Below are 12509 nucleotides of genomic sequence, written 5' to 3' on the forward strand. Positions count from 1 at the left end.
GCGGGAAGCAGGGCCTATTTGCCTATTGCGTGAAGTCAGAATGTAAAACTGTTAAGCCCTTCTTTTAAGACTGTGGAACCCTTCTTTTAAGACTTAAAAACGGGAGGTAAAGTCACAGATGACCAGAACAAAAAAATTAAACTAGTGTGTTTTCACTGTAATCAGAAATAAACTCCCAATATTTTTTTCACACGAGAAGGAAAGATGATGCTATCAATCTCACATACCAACACCACCACCATAACCAACAACAACAAACATATTTCTCCCATCCTCTTTACCTGAATTCAATAAAACCGTTGCTAAGTGTGATAGCAAAGAAATCTTTGCGGGCATCTTCAAATTCAGAGCTGAAGAGTAGCAGGCCATTCTTTGCCTCTGGCCGAAACTCCAGAGCAACGGCAAACTCCTTGTACCCATCTTGCAGCACAGGCAATGCCAAATACCCTGTGCCTCTGAAGCGTGGGAATCGAATGTCTTGATCTGAAAACAAGACAGAGAGAAGAGTTAGATAGTGTGCTTTGTGGTGAATTTGTTTGTTTGTTTTGCTTAACGCCCAGCCGACCACGAAGGGCCATATCAGGGCGGTGCTGCTTTGACATATAACGTGCGCCATACACAAGACAGAAGTCGCAGCACAGGCTTCATGTCTCACCCAGTCACATTATTCTGACACCGGACCAACCAGTCCCCATAATGCCGGACGCCAGGCGGAGCAGCCACTAGATTGCCAATTTTAAAGTCTTAGGTATGACCCGGCCGGGGTTCGAACCCACGACCTCCCGATCACGGGGCGGACGCCTTACCACTAGGCCAACCGTGCCGGTTTGTGGTGAATTAAAATAATTTTAGTAGCACTGTCTTAAAAACAGACTTTTCAATGCTTGAACTATGAAACAAAACAAAACAAGGCAGTAAAAGTCTATTTCTGTTTGGAAACTTTTGACTAAAGGCTACACAATGAGTAGACAGACAAACATAGACACATACACACACAATCTTCCCACACAGCAACAGACACACAGTTCCAACAAAAACACCATAATAAACACTGTTCAGAGGCCCACATCTTTCCCCCTTCTTTCATTCCAGCATTCCGTGGCCAACACACCCATGTGATCTCTCGAGTGCCCTTGATGGGCAGAGTGGAGGTAAATTGCCTCATCAACAATGCATGTCATCACACCTCTTGGATAGGGCTAGTCCTCTGTAGTTAGCTGCAGGCTAATCTCAAATGACCACCATGAGAGTTGGTCAGAACTAGATGAACTGGTCAAGAATAGAGGCAGATCAGAGAGAGAGGTGGCAGGAGAGAGGGGGGGGGGGGGGGAGGGGGGCAGAGAGAGAGAGAGAGAGAGAGACAGAGAGGTTGGGGGATATGACAAGGGTATAGGAGGATGAGCAGAGAGAGAGAGAGAGAGAGAGAGAGAGAGAGAGAGAGAGAGAGAGAGAGAGAGAGAGAGAGAGAGAGAGAGAGGGGGGGAGAGAGAGAGGGAGAGGGGGGGGGGGGAGAGAGAGAGACAGAGACAGAGGGATGAAGGAGAAAGAGAGAGTGAGAGCAGTTATACAACGACGGTGTTCAGAAATAACACTGTCGGGTTTGTATGTGTTGTGAAAAAGTTGTTTCTCTTGGAAACATTGAGGAATTTGCTGTCCCTATAATAGTCTAATCACTAGCGAGATGCGTGTTTCCACCCAGCCAATCAGGTGTGGAGACAAGCTGCTTACTAGTGATTGGCCTATAATATCACATGGCAAAGCTTGCGTCAATGTTTCCAAGAGAAATAACTCTTTCACAACACATACAAACTCGACAGTTATTTTCGGAATTTGTCTATTAAATCTGCAGTTGCATGATTTTAATTAAAATACCATTTCATGGAAAAATACAGAACAAAACATCCTTTTCATCCCTGTTCTCCCTCCTCTCAGTCTCACCGTATCACAATAACTGTCAGTGTATCCCAGGGGACAGACGGCACCTTGCATAGTCAAATCAGCTTCTACGCAATTTTCATAGCAGTTCACTCCCATAGCCAAGTTAACGGTGACACCAGAGAAACACACTTCACCCATACTCTCCCCACTCTCTCACCTTGTTCACAATAACTGCCAGTGTATCCCAGAGGACAGTCGCACCTGGCGTAGCCATCCTCCACCACACAGGTACCGTTGTTGAGGCACGCGATTCCCTTGCAGGGTGACATTGACAAGACTGGTGGTTCCACAACATCATCTTCCATGGAACCGGTGGCAGGGAAATCTTCCTCCGGCCATACATTGTTGCTGAGCTCTGGGGTATCGTCTTTTTTTTCATTGCCTCCCTCCCTCAGCTGATACAGGGCCTGAACACAGAATGGCAGTTGCATTGTATCATGTATAAAAACCCAACAATTATAGAAAAGCAAGGTTTAAATGAATTCTGACATCACAGCTAAAACTAAAAGTTAACTTGCACAAAGTCCCAAACTTGGAGAAGTGAGCTGCTTGAAAATACATGTACATCAAAATATTAGCAAGCTTGTCACAGAATTAAACAAGTCTCGTAAGGCGAAAATACAACATTTAGTCAAGTAGCTGTCGAACTCACAGAATGAAACTGAACGCAATGCAACGCAGCAAGACCGTATACTCGTAGCATCGTCAGTCCACCGCTCATGGCAAAGGCAGTGAAATTGACAAGAAGAGCGGGGTAGTAGTTGCGCTGAGAAGGATAGCACGCTTTTCTGTACCTCTCTTCGTTTTAACTTTCTGAGCGTGTTTTCAATCCAAACATATCATATCTATATGTTTTTGGAATCAGGAACCGACAAGGAATAAGATGAAAGTGTTTTTAAATTGATTTCGAAAATTTAATTTTGATCATAATTTTTATATTTTTAATTTTCAGAGCTTGTTTTTAATCCAAATATAACATATTTATATGTTTTTGGAATCAGAAAATGATGGAGAATAAGATGAACGTAAATTTGGATCGTTTTATAAAAATTTTTTTTTTTTTTACAATTTTCAGATTTTTAATGACCAAAGTCATTAATTAATTTTTAAGCCACCAAGCTGAAATGCAATACCGAAGTCCGGGCTTCGTCGGAGATTACTTGACCAAAATTTCAACCAATTTGGTTGAAAAATGAGAGCGTGACAGTGCCGCCTCAACTTTCACGAAAAGCCGGATATGACGTCATCAAAGACATTTATCAAAAAAATGAAAAAAACGTCTGAGGATATCATACCCAGGAACTCTCATGTCAAATTTCAGAAAGATCGGTCCAGTAGTTTAGTCTGAATCGCTCTACACACACACACAGACAGACAGACACACATACACCATGACCCTCGTCTCGATTCCCCCCTCTATGTTAAACCATTTAGTCAAAACTTGACTAAATGTAAAAAGAAAGAATGAACAGAAGAAACAAAAGAAACGAATAGGGAAAAGAAAAAAAAAGAAAAGAACAAGCCATGCAAAGTTAAAACTAAAACATTAAGTCAATTTCTCAGCCTGAAAAAAAACCAGAACACACTGGACAAAATAAAGAGAGAAGATCAGAAGAAAGAGAGAGAGAGAGAGAGAGAGAGAGAGAGAGAGAGAGAGAGAGAGAGAGAGAGAGAGAGAGAGAGAGAGAGAGAGAGAGAGAGAGACAGAGAGAGAGAGAGAGAGAGAGAGAGAGAGAGAGAGAGAGAACATACCAACCAACAAAAAGAAGAGTATTGAGCTCAAATATTACACATATATATATATGTACAAATTAGCACACACAAAAACGATCAACTACTGATACTGTTTAGCCAAAACAACACACATACTCACACACAAACACACACACAAAAACCCTGTGACATCCAATTAAACAGTAATACCTGGGGAGGCTCCAATCCTGCCTTCATGTCAAGCGAATGAATGATAACGTCATTATCCGCCCCACCAGAAGTGGCCCCCAGTTCCACAGGTTCGGGGAGGTCGCCTGCCCGTAGTTTGAGGCCCTGGCTTCCTCTAGATCCGCCGTCTGTAATGACAGGCCCCTGGTTTTTGGACAGATTGTCCTCTGTTTGGAGTTGTCTGCCTCCATCTTTGCTCTCAATGGGCTGTGGCAGCCCTTGCTCCACACGCCTCCAGTTTGTGTCCACTGGGAACCACAAGAAAGCATGAAAAACATAATGGAAATCTTGTCCTTTCTTTCTTTTCTTGTTTTATTTTCCAATTCCAATGCTTTCCTTTTTGTTGTTTTCTTTTTATCACATCTTGCAATCCCAGATGTTGCTGCTTTCAAACCAAGAAAAAACATGATGCATGACAAAGTATTGATTTTTTTCTTTCTACTGTGCAATTTTACTCTTTGCTTCCGTTTCCCTATTTGAATTATCTGCTGAAATTTTGAAGGAAGACAATAACAAATAAACTTGAAAATCTTGAACTCACTTTGTTTCCAAAAATATTATGCTCAGCTGAAGTAAAAGATCTAAATCTGAGGCTGTGCAAAAGCCCTGGCTTAGAGAAAATGAGATGACACACACACAATGAGAAAGACATTACCGGTATTCTTAATTTTGGTCACTGACATTCCGATAGGACAAGCTTAGACAGGTACATGTGCACACTAACTGACATTCACAAACTGACACTCACCAACTGACACTCACGAACTGACACGCACACACACACACACACAAACCCACACACAACTCTCTCTGAGTCTCTCTCTCTCTCTCTTTATTTCTTGTCTTAACACATACCAAGCTGATCAGAATTAATCTGCAATGCATGCATCTGAATGCATCAACTAACAACCTCCCATCCCTTGCTTCTCAGATTGCAAAAGAATATGTTTCATGCACTCATGGGACTATACATTTCAATGCTATAGGACATGCCAGCGCAGGGCTGCAAACAAGTACAGTGTAACCCCCTTTTAACCAGGTCACGATGAACAGAAAACCTGAAAAGCAGGGCTGCAAACAAGTACAGTGTAACCCCCTTTTAACCAGGTCACGATGAACAGAAAACCTGAAAAGCAGGGTCTTAAAACAGGAAAGATTTAAATGGGGGGTCGGGTTGGTGTGAGGATGGTCATTTGCTGTGTGTTAGCAAATAGCAAGGCCTGTTGGCCAGTTTTACACCAAGGTGCAGGTTTTTCACTTTGTTGCCCTTTTAGTTTTACTGTTGACATGATATTGATAATTATTTCTGTGAAACAGATGACATTATCATAAAACTTGCGGTAGTTAAACATGGCATGGACAAACCATGAATATATTAAATTGGAAACAGATGTAGCAACTATGAATATTACTTTCAGTGTGAAAGTGAAACGTTTCACTTTAGGCCAAAAAAAAAAATAGGTGTGGTTACGGTAACATAACCAAAACAAATAGGGTAGGTAGGTAGGCAATCCCTTTTTTTTTTTAAACTTTTTTTTCTAATGTGTACAAATTAAACCTACTTGACAGGGAAATAAGTGTGCGACTCGGGCGCTTTCGCTTTCATTGCGTTTTTTGCACTCGTTTTTTTTTGTGACAAATGTAATAAAAAGTTATAGGATCGGCCCCTAAAAATAGGGTAGGTCGGGTTACCGTAACCACACCTATTTTTTTTTTTAGGCCTTATGAAACACACTTGCAAGAGCATGGTTTACATATTATATGCGAATAAACCTCAACAAAACTAAAATTGAATTCATAAAAGAGACTTGCAGTTGCAGAAATGTAATTTACATCTATGAAAAAGATATAGCAATTGCTTCAACCCTACAAAAACAAACAAAACCGACTTATTCAGACTCAAAAATCTTGTCCAAAATAAACCTTTCCAGTGAAACTAAAAAACACATTAGTTTGCATAGCAAAGAGATTTTTTTAAATTTCTTGAATCAACTTACATTTGTGTCTATGCTACTTATTACTTACAATATATATAAACACAGCCACTTGTGCAAATAACTGTACAGAAAAACAAAACACATATAATAATACACACAGTGATAAAATACACAAACAGCGTACGAATTAAAACACATCAATCCTTTGCAAGATTGATACCTGGAGGAACGTTGATGCCCTGACCAACCCCCTCATCAATCTGTTCCTACTCATCCACGGTTGACATCATTCTGTTGACAAACAAAGAAACCAAACAGCCACACTGCACTCACCAACACAGTCGTGTCCATCAGCAGCCAGCTTATAGCCATCCAAACAGTCACAGATGAAACCTCCGCCAGTGATGTCATGACACACCTGGTTACACAGGTTGGGTTCCACAGACCCACAGGTGCCTGAAACGTTTATAAAGGTGTGGTAAAGAACAGTGCACAATTTGGAAACAAATTGTCCTAAACTGAGGCTTCTGAGTCTGGTTTTATTGTTAATCACAATTACAGTATTCAATTCAAATGAAGTTTATTAATCTATTGATTAAACACTGGATTTGTCTTCTTTGAGCCAAGTGCAAGTGACGTCAGAGGCCTACTAAAACTCTTATTTGGGAGGCTGGCTGAGATTACAACAGAGTGCGTGTTTGCGTGCATTCAATTATAATCAAATACAAAGAATTCTAACTAAAATTGATTGATACATAAAATTCTGTTTTGTTGGTTTTATTTACCAAAATTTGACATTTGACACAGTGGAGATCTCAACAGTCAATCAAATCAAATCAAATTCACCGTATTATCTCAATCTGAGAAATTACATTAGTGGCGCATAAACGCTATCGTGGTCTGGGAGAGCGAAAACTCTCTTGATCTGTGTAAAATGTCATAGTTTGGTTAAAATACAAATAACGTATAAATTATCAAATCAAATCTTATATTACGAGAGTTGTGGCATAAGCATTACAAGTGAGCTCTTTTTTAACCAGCCCTCGCCCAGCCCTATAAAGAGAGAGAGAGAGAGAGAGAGAGAGAGAGAGAGAGAGAGAGAGAGAGAGAGAGAGAGAGAGAGAGAGAGAGAGAGAGAGAGAGGGAGAGGATAGAATAAAACGTTGACCTTTCAATGTTCAGTGAAACTAAAGTATATGTCATTTTACAAAATAAACAACCCCTATTCAGAGTATTCCTAATCATGCACCCCTACAGTGACACAGAGTAACATACACTCGATTATCAACGCATGCACACGCACTCATTTACCCAGTCTTTCCCTTTTGATAAACAAAGCATAATTCCTCTTACAACCCCTTTTCTCCCGATCCCATAAACGCAAAGTAACATTTGACTAACAGCATGAAATTCCCCAATGGAGCATGAAGCAGTGAATCAGAGAATGACTACAAAGCTAAACACGGGGCTGGCACAACTGATCAATACACACCGCAGCCACTCCCCCTTCCTCCCTCCCTCCAGCCCTCATTCAACTCTCTAGGGCCATAGATCTTTCTTTCCCATTTCGCTCCAGTGTTCTTGAGATGGTTTTCTACTTTCCATCCTAAGACGTGCACTGCGAGCGTGATTTGGAGTCAATGTCAACTGACTCAATTCCTTTACCCTAAAGTTAAAGGATGCTCGTTCAAGTCAGGTTATAGAGGCAAACTGTTTTTGGGAGGGGGTTTGAAATGAAAGGGTGTGTGCATCACTGAGTGCATGTGTAGTGTAGTGTAGTATACATGTGTGTGTTTGTTTGTGTGTGAGTGAGTGTGCATGCTTCTGAGACCTTTTATGATAGTGATATATTATTATCAGCCGTGTACCTTTTTGTAACTGTAAGCTAACAAAAGTAACATAAAGGTGTAAACATATATAATATGCTCAAATACACATAAACACAGCATCAAAACAATGCCAAGAGAGAGAGAGAGAGAGAGAGAGAGAGAGAGAGAGAGAGAGAGAGAGAGAGAGAGAGAGAGAGAGAGAGAGAGAGAGAGAGAGAGAGAGAGAGAGAGAGAGAGAGAGAGCCAATTTTGAAATGGAAATTCCTTTTCTCTCGTGGCAATCAGTGAATGACTAGGCTTGTGAGTGAGACTGCAGGGATTGGCTTGGGCGTCGGTCATCTGCCATGTTAAATTCAGAAAAGACCGATACACATGCTGACATGGGTCTCAATTCATCAATTGACCGATAGACATGCAGCAGAGTCAGTCAGCTTGTCTTATTTTTGTCTGCTGTCTTGTACTTTCTTTTTTTTCCCTTCCTTACTTAATTGAAAAAAAATATGGTTATTGTGACCTCAGACCTTTTATTCCTCTTCATGTAAGCTACTAAGACCATTGGAATTGGAAAATAAACATGAAAATGACCGATTGGTTTGCAAAATGACTGATTGATTCGTGGCTGAGTCAGTCAATGGACCTCTAGTGGACAAAACCCAAGCCAATCCCTGAGACTGACATGTCAAAACTGTTCACAAGTAACATATGTTTGAACTTTAAAAGGGAAGTGCAAAAGCTGAACAATAAATTGCTAGAACTAGAACAGTAGAAGGTATGCCTACATAGATAACAAGAAGAGCAAACGCTCGATCGAGTCACTTTCGCAGTTCTGAATATTATATGAGGCATCAGATGGACAGGAAGAAATTGCTATTCACAACACAATGAGTCACGTTCACATAAAATTTGAGCCCGGTCACTTTTATAGTTTCCGAGAAAAGCCCAACGTTAAGTTGTGTGTTGCCGAACAGAAAAGGCTAGTTATCTCCCTTGTTTTTCTGATAACGTTCGTAAAAGGCTACAGATGTAAATACTTTGATGTAAAGAATAATCCTACAAAGTTTCAATCACATCCGATGAACTTTGTCAAAGATATAAAATGTCTAATTTTTCCTTTGACGCTGACCTGTGACCTTGAAAAAGGTCAAAGGTCAACGAAACCATCGTTAAAGTGTAGAGGTCATTGGAGGTCACGACTAAACAAAATATGAGCCCGATCGCTTTGATAGTTTCCGAGAAAAGTCCAACGTTAAGGTGGTGTCTACGGCCGGCCGGCCGGCCGGCCGGCCGGACGGACAGACTAACACTGACCGATTACATAGAGTCACTTTTTCTCAAGTGACTCAAAAATCGCAGTTTACTTTAGATCTCCAATGATAATTGATATATATATATATATATATATAATATCAGACCTGTTTACCCCCAAAACTTGACAAGAGTAATGGTCAAGTCAAAAAATAGTAATCTGATGACCAGTGGTTACAAACAACAACATTAGTAACACAAACTTTAGTTGAAGCACATTTGAAAATTGTAGTCTGAACTCAAATGGAGTATTTTCCCCCCCAAATCCCAAAAAATAGTAATAAATTACTCCAAAATAGTAAGGGTAAACAGGTCTGATATACTATTGGTAGTATTGATCATTAATTACTACATTAGGAACAGGATGCTAATTTCTTAAGTGGTACCTGTGAATGTGATCTGATGCCCTCCAATGAGCGGATACACATGTAGTAATTCCAAGTAATGACACTTTCTCTTATCCCTTTGTCTATGAGTATAAACTTGAGTCTTGACTAAAATGTAAAAACTATTTTTGTTTTGCCTCGCCAGGGAAAGGCAATGAAAAATGATGAATGTGCAAGGGAAGAACTCAGAATACAGAACTTTCTGCAATAAAAACCATTCATAAGTGAATGCTATTGACACCTGTCTAGCCAACATCCACCTTGACATTTAGAATAAAAAAGTATATATCCCATTGGTTGGCACATGTTATACACATCACTCTGATGAGTCACATTTAACAATACTTGTCAATAGCATCACTTGACACTCTTTTTAACAAAATTTTTTTTAGATTTGTCACTTTCAAAACCAAGACATGAATTGTTCAACGTGACTCTACGTATGGATGTATACTTATATGCTATTGAAATTAGCAAACAAGCAAATTTGAAACAGCTAAAGTTTGCCCCACAGCATGTCTTTGAAAGTAAACAGCAGAAAATTCATTTCAAACTATTCCAACGGTTTATCTTGGTCATTTGCTTTGATTCAATTTGTCATCGTGCATCATATTAGATTAAAAATAAAAGCACCTGAAAGTGAAAATGAACTCCAGCTAATTACTGTCACACTCACAGCCGGCTGTCACTTGTGTCAATATACATGGACATTACTTTAAGGGACGTCCTCTTTAAAAAACAAAAAAAAACAAATCTGAACAACGGCAACAAAGAGGTCGTGCCGCAGCTTCTTAGTTTATGTAGGTGTAGTTTTAGTTTCATTTGATGACATTGCCAAGCAGATGAAAATAAGTTTGGGATCTTGTTTTCTTTTGACACAGGGGATTAAATATTTCCATCAGAACAAATGACTTACCTTGAAAAAACGCCTTGATTTTCTTGTGTGGTGATGCCGACACGACATCAGATAAAAGAAGAGCCAACAAAAGCGAAATAATCAACATATTGGACAGTATCATTCCAGCAGACATTTCTTTCGTGGGCAACACAAGTCGCATTCTGAACACAAAGTAACACCTATTATTGTCCCAGAATCAACACTTGGCTGTGTCTTCACAATATTTCGTAACTGATCTATGCATAGTTCTCACGAGTCAACAGTTTGGGGATTGCAAGAACCCAGCAACAGTCTTCATTTCACCATTATTGAATGCATTACGGGCTCTGTTTTTTCACACGGAAGGACGACCATTGATTGCTGGAGCAGTCCATTCCTATCCGTGGGGGTGTGGGAATTGGCGGCACATCTACCTCAAACCAAAATGAGCTGCTTTCGAAGCATGCCGGTATCGGGGTGTAAAATGTTAATTTGTATTAATATAGTCAATTTCCCAACAAAAAAATTAACTGTGTATTGGTAATAAGTCCAAGAACGATGGTGACGACGACCGAGGGAAAAAATCGACTGCACCGATCAAGGGAGCTCAGTCAGTCAGAGACTCTGAGTCAGTTTCACAGAGGAGCAATATGACATGTGTGGCATAGAAGCTAAGCGACCCCAGCAAATGATTGTTCCAGGAGTTTTTTTCTGTTGTAGTTTTGTGTTATGTGCTGTTCATATTATTGTCATCTTGGGTTGATAATCCCCTTTTTTATGTTCGTTGCTGTAAAGTATGAAGAGAATGAGAATATATTCTCTGTCATTAAAATGTATAATTTATTATAATTCCATAATTATTGATATTATTTAATTTCATATCATGTGATATTTTCTACTTTGCTTCATTGCTGTTTCTAAATGTGTTTGCGTTCCAACTGACACTCTTAGCTATTCACATTTAGTCAAGTGTATTCTGGTAGACTGTGAATCGGTGAGGGTGTATCTATATATCTATATATATATACGACTAGTGTCTGTGTGTCTGTCTGTGTATCTGTGCGCGATGCGCGGCCAAGGTTCTCGATGGATCTGTTTCAAATTTGGTGATCATATTCAGGTACACCCTGGACACAACCTGGTCGATGAGATATTTCAACACGTGCTCTCAGCGCTGTGCGCGCTGAACCGATTTTGTTTTTTTTGGTCTGGATCCACTACCAGTAACTCTTCCTTATCTTCTCCAGTGTTTTCAGCCGCGATTATCTCCCTTCCTCCGTGTGGCGTCAATCCATATTCCCGTTACTTCGTTACTATTTTTAGAAGGTCACTGCACGTTACTATTTTTAGAAGGTCTCCAGTGTTTTGCGCGTTTATCTCCTTTCCTTTGTGCGCCGGCGTACACCCGGCAAAGCCGAGTCCCAGGCGCAGCCTGGTATTTGGCTCTACTTCTTCCCGGCGAAGCGGGTAATCATCTAGTAATTAAATGTATGTATGCGTGTGTGTAGAGCGATTCCTAGAAAACTGCAAGCTAGACAGATGACACTTTTTGTGTGTTGATAACTGTCTTTGATTCACCCTCGTAATGACAAATGTCACCGACTAAACAAACCAAGATTTCTCTTCATGACCCTGTATTCCACAGTGATATTTCTGACGTCAGAAGCAAAACAAGTTGGAGACCTCATAATGCGAAGCATATCGTCACATAAAACATTGTCACTTCTCCGAGGAACTGAAAAAGAATTTCCAAAAAGAAGTTTGCGTCGGTGACCTTGTCATATAATTATCAGCAGAAGAAAATGAATGGTAAAGTCACCGCCAGGGTGTGCATGTATCGTTGTCGGGTGTCATAAAACAAGCTGAGACCGCAATGTGGTGACTGCACTTTTTAATCAAATTACAACGTACTTGAAATTTTCATCAAAGAATCTTTGACCTGGTTCGGAGCAATAGCTTGTTCTCACGAAAAGTCTAGCCGAGACCTCAGACACTAAGCTGTGACCTCAAATCAAACAATGACATCATAGCCAAATGAGGTCATTGACTTATCTTCTTGATAGCTCAGTAGATATTTTCAGTAATGATTAATCATCTCCAGCAAACTTTTCGTGATGTGACCTTGACATTTGACAAAAACAAACCAAACTTTTGTCTGAAAATCATCAAAACCTACTAGCTAGTGTGCGAAATTCGGAGGCTCTAGCTTGAAAAAACAAAAAAAGGCTGGCTGGCCACCCATATGGACAGACACTGCTTATTACCAAGGCTCACCCATTACAGGCGAGTAAAAAAG

General features: G+C 40.2%; 1 protein-coding gene across 1 annotated transcript in view; it reads right to left on the minus strand.

The window, feature by feature from the left end:
- LOC138967137 (pikachurin-like) overlaps positions 1–10656 on the minus strand; it is a 30362-nt gene extending 19706 nt beyond the window's left edge. The window contains exons 1-5 of the mRNA XM_070339633.1: positions 10253–10656; positions 6150–6272; positions 3862–4127; positions 2096–2345; positions 282–483 (exon numbers count right to left, since the gene is read on the minus strand). Of these exons, the coding sequence (XP_070195734.1) occupies positions 282–483; positions 2096–2345; positions 3862–4127; positions 6150–6272; positions 10253–10394 (983 nt within the window). The 5' untranslated portion in view covers positions 10395–10656. The remainder of the gene's footprint in view (positions 1–281; positions 484–2095; positions 2346–3861; positions 4128–6149; positions 6273–10252) is intronic.
- Positions 10657–12509: the final 1853 nt, after the last annotated feature.

This window comes from Littorina saxatilis, linkage group LG5, assembly GCF_037325665.1.
Source record: "Littorina saxatilis isolate snail1 linkage group LG5, US_GU_Lsax_2.0, whole genome shotgun sequence".
In the NCBI taxonomy this organism is placed as follows: domain Eukaryota; kingdom Metazoa; phylum Mollusca; class Gastropoda; order Littorinimorpha; family Littorinidae; genus Littorina; species Littorina saxatilis.